We start from the raw sequence: 20684 nt of genomic DNA on the forward strand, positions 1-20684 counted from the left end.
TGTTGAAGTTGCGCGGGTATCCGTTTTTGGTGAATACCTTGTATAGGTGTTCCTCTTCTTTTTTTTTTGCAGTTCTGGTGTACTGCAGTGTGTTGTGGCCCTTTTGAATAGTGTCCTGCTGCAGCTTCGTTTGTGTGTGTTGGGGTGGTTACTTTCATAGTTTAGGACTTGGTCTGTGTGTGTGGCTTTCCTGTGTACCCTTGTAGTGAATTCTCCGTTCGGTGTTCTCTGTATCATCACGTCTAGGAATGGGAGTTGGCTATCCTTTTCTTCTTCTCTCGTGGATCGGATTCCTGTGAGTGTGGCGTTGATGGTCCGGTGTGTTTTTTCTATTTCCGTGTTTTTAATGATTACAAACGTGTCATCGACATATCTGACCCAGAGTTTGGGTTGAATTTGTGGTAGGACTGTTTGTTCTAACCTTTGCATAACTGCCTCTGCTATGAGTCCCGAGATTGGTGATCCCATGGGTGATCCGTTGATTTGTTCGTATATCTGGTTATTGAATGTGAAATGTGTTGTGAGGCACAAGTCCAGTAGTTTAAGTATGCCGTCTTTGTTGATAGGTTCAGCGTCCTGTTTTATGTTCTGTATGTCCAGTAGGTTGGCTATTGTTTCTCTGGCTCGGGTTTTGTCGATCGAAGTGAACAGTGCCGTCACGTCGAATGATATCAGAAAATCTAAATGTCTTGCTCTGTCCACTCAGCTATTTACAATCTGTAATGATTTAGATGAGACCCTGCGGCACTTACCTCGTCTCAAGTTTCAAACTTGAAAATGTCCCATTGCCTCATTCCTGTGCATTAATTAATACATGCTAATGTACCACCACCATCTTCATGAACCCTTGACCTGAGTGTTAACCGTTTGTCATACATTATTGAATATCTGTTGTAAATCTTGGCTAATTTACTCTTGTGCTTTTTTTACCCCATTTTTTTAAACATTGTGGTTCCCTTTTCCTGGTTTCCAAAACAATGGAATTCTTAGATTTATCTAGTTTGTTTGCAACATTACAAAGCACTTTGAAGGGTCGTTCTGATTTCTCCCCATAGATACTGCTAGACCTGCTGAGGTTTTCCAGCAATTTGTTTTTGTTAATCTACCAGGATTTGGAACATGAGGAGTGGCTACAGGCAACACAATACTGTAGTTCACTGCACCTGGACTGTGAATGGGAGTTCATGTTGAAACGCCTACATTTGTGAAGAGTTAGATGATTTACTAACTTGCACTAGAAGAAGAATCTCCATAGAGAAATTCTTACTTCATGAGTTACCAGGATCAGAAAAGAAAGGGAACAAAGTAAATCCTTAGGATCTAAGAATCACTCTGAACTGGTTCACAAGGAGTTGACTGTCTTTTCAGAAGACAATGTAGAGTACACTTGTGAAATGTTTTTTCAATTGTGCTAAAAGAGGTTAATGCTGTATTTTTTGGTTTGGAATATTTGTTGCTTACAAAGATATTGTTTAGTCAATAGTACGTTTAGTCTTTTGCTGCAGTAAAGTCTTCAAATGTAAAATCTTGCCTTCCTTTTAAGTATTAATTAAAAGCTTGAAGTCCCTGAGATTGTAACACCTAATATACACCCCTGTTTTGACTCTTCTCTCCTTTAAACCCCCCCCCCCATTCTAACTGGCTGTCAGCACCATAGTATCATGGTCAGGTTACTCATCCCCCTGCTCTCCTGCCCACGAAAGGTGTAAGAACCTCGCAATTGTCCAACAGCTTGAAGAACTGAGGCTCCTCCATTGCTACCTTGTTGATATCTGTACTTGCCTCAGTCTTACTTTTCAGTCTCCTGTCCCTAACCACAGATAAGGTCAGAAATACCTGGCCTAAAGAGAGTGAGTAGTTCCTGTTTCAAAAAACAAAGTAAGCAGGTAACTTTCCCCCATCTTGACACAATGCAGCCTGTATCTCAGATATAGTTTATTAATTCAGAACTAAAGTTCCTTGAACTGCTGACTTTTCTGCAGATGTGGTTGCTCTGATTCGCATTGGTGTCCATTAGTTTCCGCGTGCTATAGCTGTAACACATCACTTGTTCTGAAATGTGTGTTTTATTTAACTGACCAGATTCAAGCTTAGCAAAATTACTCAACATTTTTTCTAATTTACTTGTGGGACTTGGGCGTCACTGGCTGGGCCTGCGTTTGTCACCTGTCCTTGAGAAGGTGGTGGTGAGCTACCTTATGAAACTGCTGTAGACCATGTGCTGAAGGCAGACCCACAATGTCCTTAGGGAGGGAATACCAAGATTCCGACCCAACTACAGTGAACGAGCGGTGGTATATTTCCAAGTTAGGATAGGGAGTAGCTTGGAGGGGAACTTGCAAGTGATGGTTTTCCCGCTTATCTGTTCCCCTTCTCCTACAAGATTGAAACAGTTGCGATAGATTCGATTAGATTCCCCTACAGTATGGAAACAACTCCTTTGGCCCAACAAGTCCACACCGACCCTCCGAAGAGTAACCCACTCAGACCCATTATTTATCCCTGACTAATGCACCTCACACTAGGGGCAATTTACCTGACCTGCACATGTTTGGATTGTGGGAGGAAATCAGAGTACCCAGAGGAAACCCACACAGACATGGGGAGAATGTGCAAACTCCACACAGATATTCTCTCAAGGCTGGAATTGAACCCGGGACCCTGTTGCTGTGAGGCAGTAGTGCTAACCACTGAGCCACTGTGCTGTGGGTTTGGAAGTTGCTGTCAAAGGATCTTAGAATTTCTGCACCAATCCATCCAAGTGAGGAATATTCCATCGCACTGCAAACTTTTGCTTTGTAGGTGGTGGACAGACTTTGGGAAGTCAGGAAGTGAGTTGTTCGCCACAATACTCCTAGCTTCTGACCTAATCTTGTAGTTACTGTATTTCTACATTGTGTTTCTGGTCACTGGCAATCTCAGGAAGTTGATAGTGGATGATTCAGTGATGGTAACGCCATTGAATGTTAGATGTCCTGGAGCTGACCAACTTTCAACAACCACAAATATATTTCCATGTGCCAGGTATGACTTCATCAGTGGAATGTTTACCCCTCAGATCCCATTAATTCCAGTTTTGCTAGGGCACATTGATGCCACATTATGTGAAATGCAACCTCAATGTTGACAGTTGTCACTCACCTCGGGAATTGAGTACTTTTGTCCGTGCTGTCATGAGGTCAGGAGCTGAGTGGCCCAAATGGAACACACACTGGGTATTACTGAGTAGGTGACTTTTGTGCAGGTTCTGCTTGATAGCACTGTTGTTGACACCTTCCATCACTTTACTGATGATTGAGAATAGACTCATGGGGCAGTGGATTTGTCCTGGCTATTTGTGTGCAAGACATACCAGTCTAATTTTCTATATTGTGAGGCAGATGCGAGTGTTGCAGCTCTACTGAAAGAGCTAGGCTAGGGAGCAGGAGCAGTATATTTTAGAATACAAGTCTTCAGAACAATAGCAGAATATTGTCAGGGTCCATCGCCTTTGCATTGCCTGCAACCATTTCTTGATATTGCATGGAGTAAATTGAATTTACTGCATCTGTGGTGCTGGGGACCACAACAGTCCGAGATGGATCATCCACTGGGTGCTCCTGCTGCAGATTGCTTGTGAATACTTCAGCACTATCTTTTGCATTGAAATGTTGGGCTCTTGTGAATGGGGATAGTTTTCGAGCCGACTTCTCCAGTGAGTAGTTTAATTGTTCACCATTCAAGATGTGACAAGACTGCAGAGCTTAAATTTGATTCATCGATTTATGGAATCGCTTACCCCTCTATCACTTGTTGCTTTTGCCGTTTGGCATGCACATAGTCTTATTTGGTAGCTTCACCAGGTTGACATTTCATTTTTAGGTGCTGCTCCTGCATGTCCTCCTCCACTTCATTGAACCAGAGTTGATTTTCTGGCTTGACAGTATTGGTTGGGGGATATATCAGACCATGAGGTAACAGATTGCGTTGGAGTGCTATTCTTCTGCTGTTGATGGCCCACATTGTCTTGTGAATGCCTAGTGTGTGCTGCAAGATCTGTTCGAAGTCTGTCCTATGTAGCACAATGGTAGTGCCCCACAACATGATAGAGGGTATCCTCAATGTGAAGGAGGGGTGACAGTTAAGTCAGTTGTCAGATTGGTGAAGGTGAGGTCAAATATGCTTTTCTCTCTTGGTTCCATCACTGCGTACTCCAAACCCAGTATGGCAGCTATTTTCTTTAAGACCCTATCAGCTCCATTGGTAGTGTTGCTGTCAGCCACTCTTCATAGTGGACATTAAATCTACCCAGAGTGCACATTGCACCCTTGCTACCCTCAGTAACTCAAATTATTGTTCAATGTGGGAGATACTGATTCTTCCATCCAGGGAAGACTATGTAATAATCAGCTGGAAGTTTTCTTGCCCATGTTTGACATGAAGCAGTAAGACCTCATGGGATCCAGGCTCCGTGTTGAGGAATCCTTGGGCAACTCCCTTCTAACTGTATACCATTGTGCTGTGCCACCTCTGCTAGATTGGACCTGTCAGTGGGACAGAGCACATCCAGGGTTGGTGATGGTGTCTGGGACATGATCTGTAAGGTATGATTCAGTGAGTGTGACTATGTCAAGCTGTTGCTTGGTTAGTCTGAGATGTTGTTCCCAATTCTGGCATGACGTGTTGATAAAGAGGACTTTGCAGGATCGACAGGGCTGTTTTTGCTGTTGTTCTTGGTGCCTAGGTTAGTGCCAGGTGGTCATCCGATTTTCATTTCTTTGTTGAGACCTGGTAGTGATTAATCACTTGCTATGCCACTTTCAAAGGCAGTTTAGAGTCAACCACATTACTTTTGCTCTGGAATTGCATGCAGGCCAAACCAGTGAAAGTGGCGGATTTTCTTTCTGAAGGACATTAGTGAGTCAGATGGGTGTTTCCAACAGTCGACAATGATTTCATGGTCATCAGTAGGTTATTCGTTCCAGATTTTTAAAAAAAAAAATTCAAGTTACAAGAATGGGCGGCACGGTGGCACAGTGGTTAGCACTGCTGCCTCACAGCGCCAGAGACCCGGGTTCAATTCCCGCCTCAGGCGACTGACTGTGTGGAGTTTGCACGTTCTGTTTCCACACTGTAATGTAATGTAATCTAATCTAATCTAATCTAATCTGTTTAGTGGAATTCAAACCCAGAATATTACCTGAATTTCTCAGTTAATAATTTAGCAATAATACCATCAAGCCATCGTCTTCCCCATCTATAGTTAAATGCTTTAACTAGTTAAGCCTTACAGTTAATGCAGTATTTATCTCCTTGTACCAATTTATTATCTCTATGGTTTAGGATAACTTACCAACTTGTACCCGCTCACCTAATTCATGCCCCGAAAACTCACCAGCTATTGGAGGTTTAAAAAAAAAGCACCACCTACCACCTGTACACCGAATTCTCACCACCAAGTGTCCAAGTTAACATTTATTCCTCAGTCTTCCTGTCTGCTTTGTCACTGATTCTAGCAGATCAGGATCTGTGCTCATAAGAGTTAACCCATTTTGTTAAGTCAGAAGGGGTTTGGTATGCTTTTCTTTTATTGTTCAGAGTATTGAGTACAGGAGTTGGGAGGTCATGTTGTGGTTGTACAGGACATTGGTTAGGCCACTGTTGGAATATTGCGTGCAGTTCTGGTCTCCATCCTATCGGAAAGATGTTGTGAAACTTGAAAGAGTTCAGAAAAGATTTACGAGGATGTTGCCAGGGTTGGACGATTTGAGCTATAGAGAGAAGTTAAATAGGCTAGGGCTGTTTTCCCTGGAGCATCAGAGGCTGAGGAGTGATCTTATAGAGGTTTATAAAATCATGAGAGGCATGGATAGGATAAACAGACAAGGTCCCTTCCCTGAGGTGGGGGAGTCCAGAACTAGAGGGCATAGGTTTAGGGTGAGAGCGGAAGGATATAAAAGAGACCTACGGGGCAACGTTTTCACACAATTGGTGGTGTGTGTATGGAATGAGCTGCCAGAGGAAGTGGTGGAGGCTGGTACAATTGCAACATTTAAAAAGCATTTGAATGGGTATATGAGTAGAAAAGGTTTGGAGGGATATGGGCCGGGTGCTGGCAGGTGGGACTAGATTGATTTGGGATATCTGGTCGGCGTGGACAAGTTGGACCAAAGGGTCTGTTTCCGTGCTATACATCTGACTCTATGATTCTGTTTATTCAATTGCGGGAGCTGTACTAACCAATATGGTCAAAAAATTAATGTTGGTCTTTGAGCAGAGAGTGCAGAAGGTGGCCTTGCTCTTTGAACCTTTAAATTCTTTCTTTAATTGACTTGTTCACTTAAACTCTCTGAGCTGATAGAAGGATGCAGTGAATGTTTAAGGGTTTTTAATTAAGGTTATGTTGCTATCATACCGTTACAGGTGAGCGATTGGTGGGAACAGTACGTCTATCTACAAGGGCGAGAACCAATCATGGTGAACAGCAACTATTATGCCATGGTGAGGATTTTGTGTACATGGGTTAAGTTTGAGTAGGTTTAAACCTAAGGGGTCAAGGTTAAAAAATGTAGCATTCTACTGATGAGAACTGAAGAAAGTAAACGACTTGGGGATTGCTGCTTAAACAGTGGACCATCCACCAGATGGTTAACGTTCTTAACACTGGGCAATTTTTGCCTTCCCTTTTCTTTGCCCACCTCCTACCTCACAGCTACTATTCTTGAGGTACAAGTGACTAGTGACAACATGACTATTTTTCATGTCAGCAGCCTGATCTTTGGAATATTAACAGTCTTTTTACCTGGGGGAGGGAGGATACAACTGGTTAGTGATCAGCAATGATACCTTGGCTGTTTTTTTTTCTTGATTAAGCTCTTTGAGTATGGGAGTTGGGAAGTCATGTGGTTGTACAGGACGTTTGGTAAGGCCTCTTCTGGAGTGCTGGGTCCTGTTCCGGTTACCCATTTAGAGGAAGGACGTTAGTAAGTTGCTGAGGATTCAGAAAGGATTTACCAGAATCTTGCCAGGTTTGGAATGTTTGAGTTAATAGGAAAGGCTGGATAAGGCGGGACTTCTTTCACAGGAGTGTTGGAGGATGAGATCTTTATGGAAGTTTATAAAATCATGAGGGATATAGTTAGGGTTAATGGTTGTTTTTTCTCGAGGATGGGGGATTCAAGACTAGGGGGCACATTTTTAAGGTGAGAGGAGGAAGGTTTAAAGACGGACAATTTATTTTTAAACACTGTGGTTCACGTGTGGAATGAACGTCCTGAGGAAGTGATGGATATGGGCACAATTACAACGTTTAAAAGAGATTTGGGTAATTATATGACTGGGAAAGGTTTTGAGGAATATTGGCCAGGAGCAAACAGGTGGGACTAGTTTAGTTTGGGATTATGTTCAGCATGGATTGGTTGGATGGAAGGATCTGTTTCCATGCTATATGACTCTATATGATGGCTTTAGCGGTACCTGCAACCAGCTTACTCAACGGAAACTACAGATTGAACCTGGGACCTTTGTGGTTTTTTGTGGCTCATTCTGGTCTCTAAGCCATGGGGTATGTTTGGTAAGGTGATATTTGGAATTGTTTAACTTATTCTCTTCAACTGGAGGTAATTGTTTCCTCCCAATTTCAGGATTTCTTGTATGTGACTCCGACAACAAGTCAAGCTGCACGTGCTGGTAATCTGGTCCATGCTTTGCTCCTTTACAGGCGACGACTTACTTATGAGGAAATACCACCGGTAAGTAGTTAACCACTTATGACATTCATTGATAGTGATGCATGTACTCTGGCATTATTGCAATGGCTAACTAGATCTTTTAAAGAACAGACCTTTCTAGTCTGAACAGGGAATGACAAGAAGTCCTGTTGTCTGTGATGCAGGGTGGCTCAATCTTTGAGATTTTTCCTTTCATTCCTTCCAGTTGTAAGGAGGAAGTGACTTCCTTGTAAGTCCCTGGTTTTATCTCCCAGTCTGGTGGAGAGCTGGTAACAGTCATAGAGTCTATCCTAACTAACCCAACTAATGGTGAAAAGGCAAGCTGTTAGGTTTGCACTTGTCACCTTGTGAGTCTGGGACTGCATACTGGATGGCTGGACCAATCTCTGGTCAAAAATGTCAGCTGTTGTGATTTAGGGTTCTAGTAATGTCAATCGTCCTTCCATTTTTTTCTCCTACATGTGAAACAAGACTGTTTGTTTTATAGGCTGTTTGACCATTAAGGGCATCACAGAAAAGTTCAACACTGTCCCCACCTGATACTTGTACTGTATAGGTCCTCCTCAGTCTTTATGGCTTTGTTTGACAATACACATTTATCAAGGAATGCTAACTTCAAATTTTAGTATCAATACAATCAGATACTGTGCATGAATAAACTCTGTTGTCCTATATTTTTACCTACGTTGCATATCAGAGGACTGGATCTGCTCTTGCCGTGGTAGGTGGATCTCACCAGGTTTCAAAATACTAAATTGTGAGACCGAACTTTCTGCCTATGACCGGGGTATCACTAGTTCATCAAACGCGGTTCAGTCAGTACTAAAGTTAGGACCTGGGATTTAATTAACAGTTTATAGTAATGTTTCCGGTTGTGCGTGACACTCACTGGAGGGGGTGGGGAACGACATATTGCAACTGAGAGTTGGAAAAATATGTGGATGAATGAATGTGCCTTATTCTTGCACATTTCCTGGCATTAGTTACAGAACAGAAGTAGTAGTGCTTTGAATTTAGGGGACAGGATCAGATGAACACAAGGAGCTAATCTGACCCTCTCCTGTGTTGCATCCTTTGGTGAGATCTGTGACCTAACCCCATTTACCCTTCGTCTTGTATTCCTTAATACCTTTGGTTATCAAAACTCTAGCAGTATCAGAATATATTTCTTCAGCCATGTCCCCTTGCTGGGATGCATTGTCAGGGTGTATTTCAATCCGTGTTGAAAGAGGCTTCATGTAAAGACAAAGAGGGCAGGAGACTCAAGTGGCATCTAAACACAAGCACAGTGCAGTTGTTCAGAGGCATCTGTTGCAAGCTGTAATTTCTTTGTATAGGAAGTGAGCATTAGTGTACTATTCACCTGTAAGCACATCAGTTTGAGGTCCAACCTGTCATCCATGCTTTCCAGCAGGGATTACCATCTAATGCTCAGGAGTTAATTGAAGGTTTTAAACTAATCGTGAATTTTAAGTAGTTTTTAAAATTGTGTCTTAACTTTTTAACTCACCTTGCCTTTCTTTGTAGGTCCCTCATACATGCCACCTCCCGTCTCCAAGTGTAAGGGCAAGTAGACAGGAGCAGAGCCTGGGCTATGCAACCTCTGGTTTGCCCTTTGTTTGTTGAGGCCAGAACACCAAATGTGTGAAAATTTATGGGTGCATAAACTGTGCACTTTTCCAAATCAAGAAGCTTAGGACCAGCTATGGGACCAAAGCTCGTGCAGCAGGGTCATGGTTAGCTCATTACCTTTAAATTAGTGTCTTCACAATGGGCCTCAAGCTAGATCTCTCTGGTTCAGCCCCAAGTCCTACTGCTTATAACGAGTACGGCAACTCAGTAAATGCTGTACCAACCTGTTAGCTCACTTTGAATTACAGCTTAGATATGCTATATTTAATAAAGGGTTGCTATTTTGTCATTTTTTAGCTTTTGAAAAATTTTAAAATGTCGCAAAATGGAGGATAAACTAATTCGTAATCTTTTTTACATTTTTTTTTCCCCTTCCAATCCTGCCCATTTATGGCAACGTGAAATGACTTTTTCAACCACTAACATCTGACCCTATTTCCATGGGTCATGTATGTTCCCCCTGAATTCCCTACCCCCATGCCCATTCATACTCTGTTTGGGCGCAGAGTACTTTGCCAGGGTTCCCAATACCTCTGTGTTCAGCACAGTGGGAACGAATGTTCAACACGACTCGACTGCCAGGCGAGGAGACAGGTAAGATTGAAAGGCTGTTGTTGCAGGGCTGCTTGTAACTGCTCGGGCTGGACGGGGGGAATACTGCCCACATGTGTCACACAATTCGCGATTCAACAGCTGCCTTACTAACAGTAATGAGTTAATCATTAGAGAGAGCTAATTTATATGTATTGTAAAACATTCAATCAGACGTTGAGTTGGTTATGCTACAAAGCAGTAGATTTGCATTACTGTGTGATGAAGTATTAGTTAAAAGTAAGGCTTATCTCCGTTTTAAATGAGCAACTCCCAAGTTTGGGATAGTGACGCCAGTTCTAGATTGTATCATATCCTTTCCACACGTACCCTGTTAGAACCACTCAGGATCTTGTGTTTTTGAGCAAGTTGCTTCTTACTCTTTTAAACTCCAGTTGATAGAAACCTAGCTTCCCAACTTTTCCTCATGAAACAACCCCCTTATTTTAAATATTAGCTTTCCTAGTTACTGGCTTTACCTGCATGCTAGGAGAAAGTGATGATACTAACCTTTTCAGATTAATGTATTAGGACACCCAGATTTCATTGAATCTCAAAGATCTGCAATCTTTCATGTCATGGACCAGACCCTCGCCCTGAAAGTATGGTAAGGAAACAGACCAGACCCTAACTTTTTATATTTATTTAAAAGCAAGGATAAGGTGCTCTGTTCCAAACGTGATTTGATTGATCCACCACTAGGCTTTAAGTAAAAAAGCACTTTATTCTTATAACACAGGTAAAATACCAAAAAAAAGTATGATGTGACTTTATTGAAATACCTAACAAGACAATATATTTAACCAGTAGTCATCAACTGTTCGAATATAGGCAACATCTTAAACATATCTGTTGGCAAAAATGCAATTCAGCAAAACAGTTATAGTTCTCACATGCAGAAGAAAGAAACAGTCTGCACCTTTTGATTTTTAGGAGGAAGCCTCGCTATCTAAGACTGTAGCAGCCAGGAACTTGAGCTTTTAGCTTCTGTAGCCAACAGAAACATTTGACTAACTGAAAGCAAAACTAAAAGCCTTTCTGGGTCTGAGAGGCCTGGTCCTGCCCACTTGTGATTCTTCGTATAAAATGAAAGCCACCCAGGTAGAAGGCAAAAACTGTTCACCAACTGCCTGCTTGAAGGAGACATTTTGGTACCACTGTGACAGCACCCCTCTGCAAGAGAAACAGCACAGAACTTCTCTGTTAAAGGCATAGTCTTGTGACATCAAAAATTAGTTTTTGATTCTTCCTGCTAAATTGCAAAATTTCACATTTTCCCACATTATACTCCACAGGACCAAAAATAGAAACAGGAGTATGTTGATTGCCATCCCACCCTCTCCCTAAAACTTGGATAAATCTCCAGAATCCAAGGATATTTGGAAAAGTACCACCACTGCATCCTTTATCTCTGTAACTACTACTTTTAAGATTCTAGGATGCAAGCCAACAGGGCCAGGAGATCTATCAGCCTTTAGCCCCATTGGTTTGTCTAATACCATTTCTGTAGTAATGGTACTTGATTCCTCCCCTGTATTCTTTAGTATTAATCAGATATTTGAAGTATCTTTCACTGTAATGACTAATGCAAAATATCTGTTTAATTCCATTGCCATTTATTTGTTCCTCGTAACTGTCTCTCCAGGTACATTTTAAAGTATCTATGTTCACTTTCACCCCTCTTACTTTTTATGTATTTAAAGAAGCTTTTATTGCTAACTTTTATATTCAATAGACAATAGGTGCAGGAGTAGGCCATTCAGCCCTTTGAGCCAGCACTGCCATTCATTATGATCATCCACAATCAGTATTCTGTTCTTGCCTTATCCCCATAACTCTTGATTCAATTATCCTTAAGAGCTCTATCCATCTCTTTCTTGAAAGTATCCAGAGACTTGGCCTCCACTGTCTTCTGGGGCAGAGCATTCCATATATCCACCACTCTCTGGGTGAAGAAGTTTCTCCTCAACTCCGTTCTAAATGGCCTACCCCTTATTTTCAAACTGTGCCTTCTGGTTCTGGACTCACCCATCAGCAGAAACATGCTTCTTGCCTCCAGAGTGTCCAATCTTTTAACTTCCTGTCAGTTTACTTTCATAGTTTATTTTCCAGATCTTTGCCCACTTAGTTAACCAACTTTGTAGCCTCCTTGTATCGGTTTCACAGCTGACTTTCCTATCCGTCCTTTGCCATCTGTAAAGTTAGTAACCATATTTTCAGTTTGTTCGATCAAATGATTTATATAAACTGTAAACTGTTCAGATCCCAGCACTGATCCCTGTGGCACACCGCTCGTTATATCTATTTATGCCCACAGTTTTTAGCTTGCCCATCTTCTATCCATTCCATTGTTACCTCCTACACCATGAACTTTTCGTAAAAATGTTTTACGAGACATTCTATCAAATAGCTTCTGTAAATCTAAATAACGTACAACCAGCATTTCCCTTTATTTAGCATATGTGTTACTTCGTCAAAGAACTCGTTAATTGAAATATAATCTCCCTTTAATAGAGAGGTTGCTTCTGCCTTATCACCTTGAACTTTTCTAAGCACCCTGTTGAGCAACAAAATAGGTCCCACATGACACAGAAATAAGTAGGAACATCGTTTGGCATTGTTACAGAGTTGCTTTTGTGACATTAAAGTGGCTGACATCTTGCAAGTTGTTTTGCAGTTGATTTTTCTGTTGCTTTGGGGACAGATATCCTATCAGATATCCGATGAGGAAACATACTTAACATTACATCTGGTGTACCTCACCCAGAGGTTAAGTATGAGACCCTGCATTGAGTCTAGCTTGGCCTTAAACACTTGAGATTGTAGAAGCAAGTAGGTGTTGTTGAACCTTAAACTCTTCGGTTGATTCAGGTGTTCTGGTATGTGAATCAATAAATGTTAATATGCAGGTACCAATTGATTAGGAAAACAAATGGAATATTAGTGGTTAATTGCAAAGGGAATTAAGTATAAAAGTATTTGAGTGTCACTAAAACTATACTGCGTTTTAGTGAGTCAGCAGTTGGAGTATTATCTAAAGTTTGGTCTGCTTACTTAAAAAGCAGCTCATAGGAGGTCTACTGATTCCTGTGATAGCAGCTAGTTTTCCAGTGTAGGTTGAGCAATTTGGGCTGATACCCATTGGAATTTTGAAGAATAAGCTTTTTCAAATGGCGGGGTTGTAGTGGTCCCAATTTACTAGTAATTTATTCTTTCTTGTATAAGAAAATACAGAAAAATGTTCATTAGTCACCATGGGCTTATACACATAATGGTAAGGTCCTAGGGAGTGTTGCTGAACAAAGAGACCTTGGAGTGCAGGTTTATAGTTCCTTGGATGTAGAGTTTCAGGTAGATAGGATAGTGAAGGAGGAGTTTGGTATGCTTTCCTTTATTGGTCAGAGTATTGAGTGCAGGAGTTGGGAGGTCATGTTCCAGCTGTACAGGACATTGGTTAGGCCACTGTTGGAATATTGCGTGCAGTTCTGGTCTCCTTCCTATCGGAAAGATGTTGTGAAACTTGAAAGGGTTCAGAAAAGATTTACAAGGATGTTGCCAGGGTTGGAGGATTTGAACTATAGGGAGAGGCTGAACAGGCTGGGGCCATTTCCCTGGAGCGTCGGAGGCTGACGGGTGACCTTTATAGAGGCTTACAAAATTGAGGAGCATGGATAGGGTAAATAGGCAAAGTCTTTTCCCTGGTGTTGGGGAGTCCAGACCCAGAGGGATAGATTTAGGATGAGAGGGGAAAGATATGAGACCTAAGGGGCAACTTGTTCATACAGGGTTGTACGGGTATGGAATGAGCTGCCAGAGGGTGGTGGAGGCTGGTACAATTGCAACATTTTAAAAGGCATTTGGATGGGTATATGAATAGGAAGGGTTTGGAGGGATATGGGCCAGGTGTTGGCAGGTGGGACTAGATTGGTTTGGGATATCTGGTCGGCACGAACAGATTGGACCGAAGGGTCTGTTTCCGTGCTGTACATCTCTATGACTCGAAGCCAGTGCTACTTTAATTACATAAATTATAAAATGAAATAAATCATCTGGTATGTCTCTGCTGTCCGCAGCCACCACACCATTCCCCTGAAGATGCAAAACCACGGAAACATAGAAAAACATAGAAAAATACAGCGCAGTACAGGCCCTTTGGCCCTCGATGTTGCGCCGATCCAAGCCCACCTAACCTACACTAGCTCACTATCCTCCATATGCCTATCCAATGCCCGTTTAAATGCCCATAAAGAGGGAGAGTCCACCACTGCTATTGGCAGGGCATTCCATGAACTCACGACTCACCATACCAGTCAACATCCTGGTAAACCTCCTCTGCACCCGTTCCAGTGCCTCCACATCCTTCCTATAGTATGGCGACCAAAACTGCACACAATACTCCAGATGTGGCCGCACCAGAGTCTTATACAACTGCAACATGACCTCAGGTCTCCGGAACTCAATTCCTCTACCAATAAAAGCCAGTACGCCATATGCCTTCTGCACAGCACTATCTACCTGGGTGGCAACTTTCAGAGATCTGTGTACATGGACACCAAAATCCCTCTGCTCATCCACACTACCACGTATCCGACCATTAGCCCAGTACCCCTTCTTGTTACTCTTACTAAAGTGAATCACTTCACATTTACCTACATTGAACTCCATTTGCCACCTTTCTGCCCAGCTCTGCAGCTTATCTATATCCCGCTGTAACCTGCCACATCCTTCCTCACTGTCAACAACTCCACCGACTTTCGTATCATCCGCAAACTTGCTCACCCAACCTTCTAGCCCCTCCTCCAGGTCATTTATAAAAATGACAAACAGCAATGGTCCCAAAACAGATCCTTGCGGAACACCGCCAGTAACTGCACTCCAACAAGTAGTATGGAAGTAGTATAACAGAGCAGCCTCTGCTGCTGATTGGACCCAGAACATTGGCTCTGCCAAAAGCTGCCACTGAGACTACAACTCCAAGGAGGAAACACCCTGAAGCCCGCTGAAGTTAATTTAGGGGTTTTCCACTTCAGGCAGAGATGAGGAGAATTCCTTTTTCTATCAGGGACTTGTTAATCTGTGGGATTGTTTACTCTAGAGAGCAGAGGAGGTTGAGTCATTGAATATATTCAAGGTTGAATTAATAACTTTTTGATTAGGAAATCTAGGTTTATGGGTTGGGGCGAGGGTTGTGATAGTCAATTAAGGAAGGTTGACACCACATTTGGATCAGCATGATCTTATTGAGTGATGGAGATATAGTGAGTATTGATATACTTAATGGGACATTTATTGGTGTTCTCTGGCAACATGAGTGTTGATATTCTGCTGCATACCAGAGTGAACAAATGTCTAATTGCCTTGTGAATAGTTTGTGTCCTTTCTCAGTTTGTTAGTGATTGTTGAGAGGCCAACAGGTTTACCTTGGGTTAATTCCATGCATTAGAAAATTGAGGCATAAATAGTTGTCACAACCAGACTGAAGAATATACTTATCTGGTATATTAACCTATCTGGTTATTAACCTTTCTGGGCTTCAGAGTAATTGGTGTTCAGTACAAATAGCCAGCAGGGCAACGAACAAAGCAAATCAACTCACTGTCAACTAAGTAAGAGAGTTTTTAAAAAGAATTACAAAAATAAAGTCCTCATTGGGACTTACCTGCAGTTTTCACAGTTAGCCAGTCACTGCTGAAGTCCTGCATTGTGTGACATGCCTGGGTGGTTAATGCTCTCTACATGCTTCTCTCAGCAGCATTTTCACTGCGTTTGTGGATCCTGTTTGTGCCTTGGTGGAATCTGTTCCCTCAAATTCTCTACTTCAGCTTATTTTTTGTTGAATAACTTGTACAAGTGAAGTTTTCTATTATGTGTTTTCTTTGAAATGATTTTCCTGTAATTTGAAGTTGTTTATTTTTTTCTCCCTATCTGCTAAAATCATCATTGACCCAACAGAGCAATAGGTCTTCTCAAGGTCATCCAAAGCTGTTACCAGCCCAGACTTGGGGAAAATAAATATTTCTGTCGTAAGGTTTGCACCATATTGGCATAGTGAAATGATAAGACCAAGCTTTTACTCATGTAAATATTCCACAAACTCTTAATTGCCTACCATGAAGCATATCTTCCTGGCTTGGTGCTTCATTTAATTGGGGTGCTAACACTTCAGATTTCACTGGAGCTTGCTGACTAAACAGCCACACCAGACGACAATGTTTCAATCTAGTTTGAAATCAGTTACCAGATTTGGTTCTGAAACCATTGTCCAAAACTATCAATTTGAGTGAGAAAATGTATGTGTGGGAGTGTTTGTGTATGTGATATGTCTTTATTTTTAATATTTTATTAATTTTCTAATGGCTACTTTAACCCGTTCATTTTCAATGTAATGGTGCAGATAGAAAAATCTTTATCTTGAGTCCTTCAAACTCTAAATTGTTCTTCTGTTTGACACTTTGAATGGGTACTATCTGCTGTACCTTTATTAAAGTTTATCCAGCCTGATAATTCTTAACAATCACTTTTGTCCAATATTTAATTAACTCCTTTTTATATTCCATCATCTGCACGTTTTCATTTTATGCCCTCATCTGGAAGGAATGGTCAGAATGGAACAATGTGGTGCGCTGGCTCATTTTAGCTTCTATCATTTGTGAGACCACTGAGTTCCGAGCTATTGTTGAACACAGCCCAGATAAACCAAAAGCATTGGTGATTTTAAAAAAACAAAGTGGAGAGGGCGTCCTTGTAAAATTTGATGTGAGTTATAGAACAGTTGCTAAAGTTTGTGCTCCAGGCAACCTGCACCACACTTGAGACAATGAATGTTTGTTGCTAGGTGCACAGGATTGGAAAATGCCCTGCTATCCTGCAGTGACAGATATGCCATGCTACAAAATTCTTTTGATTGCTTAATAAAAATACTCAGTAAACCTTTCACAGTATTTTGGACTAAACTTCCTCATGATTCTGCATCAAGTAATGAAATTAAGATTGTAAGTTTACTCACTGAGCTGGTAGATTTGTTCTCAGACGTTTCATCACCATGCTAGGTAACATCAGTGAGCCTCTGGTGAAGTATTGGTGTTCTGTCCCGCTTGCTATCTATCTGTCTTGGTTTGTTGCGGTAGCTGATATTATTTCCCTTTTTATTTGAGAGGTTGGTAAATGGTGTCCAAATCTATATGCTTTAGTGGAGTTCCGGCTTGAATGCCAGGTTTCTAGGAATTGTGTTTCTTTGTTTAGCCTGTCCCAGAATAGATGTATTGTCCCAGTCGAACTGGTGACCCTCTTCATCTGTGTGTGGATGCCAATGATAGTTGGACATATCTTTTGATGGCTAGTTGATGCTCCCGTATCCTGGTTGCTAGATTCCTGCCCGTCGGCCCAATGTAATGTTTGCTGCAGTCATTGCAGGGTATTTTGTATATGATGATTGTTCTGCTGGTTGTTGGTACGGGGTCCTTTAACTCATCAGGAGCTGTTTCAGTGTGATGGCAGGTTTGTGGGCTACCATGATGGCTAGGGGCCAGAGTAGTCGTCGTCATCGGAGATGTCTTTGATGTATGACAGGGTGGCTAGAGACTTTGAGCATGTTGTGTCTTTTTGTTTAGTTCTCTTGTGTTGGAATCTGCGGACTGCACTTATCGGGTAACTGTCGTTTCTGAATACGTTGTATAGATGTTTTTCATCGACTTAATTTCTGGGTACTGCAATGTGTTGTGGCTCGTTTAAATAATGTCCTGATGCAGCTCTGTTAATGGGTGTTAGAATGGTCGCTCCTGTAGTTGAGTATCTGGTCAGCGTGTGTGGCTTTCCTGTAAACAGTGGTCTTCGCTGTCCATTGGCTTTTTGTTCTACTGTTAAATCTAGAAAGTGGAGTCGGTTATTCGCTTTTGCCACTTGTATCAACACACAGAGGAAGAGGGACACCAGTTTGACTGGGACAATACATCCATTCTGCGACAGGCTAAATAAAGATGCGGGAATTCCTAGAGACCTGGCATTCAAACCCGAACTCCATAAACAAATGTATAGATTTGGACCCCATTTACCAACCCCTCAGAAACCGAACTGGAAATGATATCAGCTACCACAACAAAGAGAGACAGATAAATAGCAAGCGGGACAGTACCCCATGTTTCACAAGAGGCTCGCTGATGTTACCTGGCATGGTGACGAAATATCTGAGAACAAATCTACTAGTTCCATGAGCAAACTTACAACCTGAGCTACAAATCATCTTCACTGTGAAATTAAATTTGTCAAAATGGGGTCAGCATTCAGATCATGGTCATCTTTGTCTGAATTTGTTCCATGTTATGAAGAGGGCCAGTTCAAAAGGTTTCTTGATGGTCATTAGTTTGTAGCAAAGTTATCAATTTGGTCTTTGCCAACATCTGTGATCTTGTTCCAAAGTACATATAGAAGAATTGCTCCCAATTTAGTTTCCCATCTCCCATTTTGAATGTTGTCTCCACGTTAACCCTTTTTTCTTAGGTCCACCACCAGGTCACATTTCCCTGGTATCTCGAATGACCAGAATTAACGTGTTTATTGTCTCTATTTAAGTTCCTACAGGTGGAGGAATCTGAGTTAGTGTTTTATTTTCCCTCTTTCTCTCCTGTATTATAGATGTGTTGCTTACAATTTCTTTGCATGTCCACGTGTTATTCTTTCCTGTTTTTCTGCCTTTCTTCAGCTGTTGATTCGAGGTGTTGTCCCCATGTGTTCTAATCAATATGAGAATATATTCAATACATCCCGCATTCCAGGTCTAGAGTCAGGTATGATGTCAATTCTTTTCTGCAGCTAGGAATTTTAGCTGATAAATGTTGTTCTGTGATTACACTGGGCTCTCAGAGACTCAGAGCAGGCTGTGACAAGTGACTGGAGGCAAGACCTTCTCAATTCAGTGGCAAGTTACGCTCTAAAGGATAACTTGAGAGACTTAGACGGAGGCTTATTGGAAGAGCTAGTCTCACAGCCTGCTAAGACACAAAGTCCTTTCCATCCTCCTGTAAAGATCACTTGTTGTAAAGGCTGCATGTTGTTCTGGATCCGGGAGCATCTCGTTGTTGCTGGTAAGGATACTTGCTGCAGTAGCCTAAAAACTGAAGTACCCGAATACCACCGAGACCTACTTGATGACAGGTGGAGATCTTTTAGTTTTGCTGGTAAAGCTCAATGGTTTCATCTGCCACAAGATGTGCCAATCATAGGCCTCCCGGCTGAAGGAGGTTGAGGTGGGTATTTTCTGTACTAATTTACAGTTTTCCCTTAAAAGAGAAAGCTATTTCCCACTGTAGTGCATTTATTAGATTCACGATACCTGTCTCTTCAGGGCTGCGCACATGGCAGACTGCTCCAGCAATGTAGGTTGCTAGAGTAGTTGCTTAAGAGGACCTCTGAGCACCTTTGATTTTAATGTCCCACCAAGTTTTAATCTAGAGGCACTCACGAGAGGACAGTGCTTTGAACGGAAAGTTACAACCCTATGCCTTTCCTCCTTTGTTAACTTGATGTTTTCATTTAAAAATGAAATGTGCTTGATTTACTCAGCGCACCTCTTGAATTTACAGACTTTATACAACACCGTGTGGACAGCAAGCACATTGTGGTCTATCACAAGGGTCGTTATTTTAAGGTTTGGGTATATCAAGGCGGGCGCCTTCTGAATCCTTGTGAGCTACAGGTCCAATTCCAGTACATCCTGGATGAGAATTCTTCACCTCAGCCTGGGGAAAAATATCTGGCTGCATTAACTGCAGGAAACAGGTGAGAGCTTTGTCTTTTTGCTTTTTGTTCTGTGCTGCAAGTTCTTTCCTCACTGTCTGAATACTTACTCATCTTGAAATACCTTTTACTAGGCGCTGGCAAAAATCCAGTCCATCTTCCAACTGCATATTCTGAAGACTGCTCATCTGAGGACATCAACAACAAATTTATGTTCCAACTTGGCAGCTTTTGACCCCTGTTCTCCAGAACTCCTTTTCTCATCCCCTCCTTACTTTTAACACAGTTCTCAGTACCTTCCACTTCAGCTGTGCTTTGAATTCTGTCCCACCCACCACTGTACAGTTTGATGCAAAAAAAAAGTATTTTTTATTATTTTGTTGCAAGTTTACTTTATTTTCCTTTTGTGCTGTTCAGATTTATTGAATGGATATTTTCTGTGCTTCGGATATTTTTCCTATAACTTCATCGATGACCGTTGCATTTTCTTATCCACTTCTCCATGATTGGTGGCATCATGCCAGCAGGACAAAGCAACCGGTGTCTGCTGAGTAGACTTTAGAGTTTCCTAGTCCTCCTGGAATCGCAAGGTCCTCCTTCCCAGGTTTCATAGCTGACATTGGTTAAGCACCACAAGTAACTGTGTAGCAGTCCATTCTTTTCTGCATTTTACACTGTTTTCCTGTAGACCCTCTACCACAATATTAATCATGTGCCTCATGAATAGAAAAAAGAACAAGAATACATACAAGGGAACCTCGATTATCCAAACTAGATGGGCGGGCACAATTTCGTTGGGATAATTGATTCAATGCTTTTCCCCTGGGGCTCAGAGTTTATTAAGTCTGCTCTCCCTATTCAGAAGACGAGGCACCAGCACAGTGCGCGCAAGCCCTCGCTCCGTGCCCCTCACCTGGCTCCAATTCCATCCAACATCAGCCTCCCAAACCCAAACCCCATCCAACCCCGCCCCCCCACCCCCACTGCACACGCCCCCCCCAACCTCTTTACTGCAACCTT

At 42.0% G+C, this 20684-nt stretch overlaps 1 protein-coding gene across 3 annotated transcripts in view; it reads left to right on the plus strand.

Annotated features, from left to right (window-relative positions):
* The window catches only part of LOC122542210 (carnitine O-palmitoyltransferase 1, liver isoform-like), a 99562-nt gene that overhangs the window by 43078 nt on the left and 35800 nt on the right, over positions 1-20684 (plus strand). For 2 of the 3 annotated variants that reach the window (XM_043679700.1, XM_043679701.1), the window contains exons 7-10: positions 6403-6480; positions 7623-7730; positions 9848-9935; positions 19511-19706. In XM_043679700.1, the coding sequence (XP_043535635.1) occupies positions 6403-6480; positions 7623-7730; positions 9848-9935; positions 19511-19706 (470 nt within the window). Of the gene's footprint in view, positions 1-6402; positions 6481-7622; positions 7731-9847; positions 9936-18630; positions 18716-19510; positions 19707-20684 lie in introns of all 3 variants that reach the window. The other variant, XM_043679702.1, reaches the window with a different exon arrangement.

This window comes from Chiloscyllium plagiosum, chromosome 39 (genome assembly GCF_004010195.1).
Source record: "Chiloscyllium plagiosum isolate BGI_BamShark_2017 chromosome 39, ASM401019v2, whole genome shotgun sequence".
NCBI lineage: Eukaryota > Metazoa > Chordata > Chondrichthyes > Orectolobiformes > Hemiscylliidae > Chiloscyllium > Chiloscyllium plagiosum.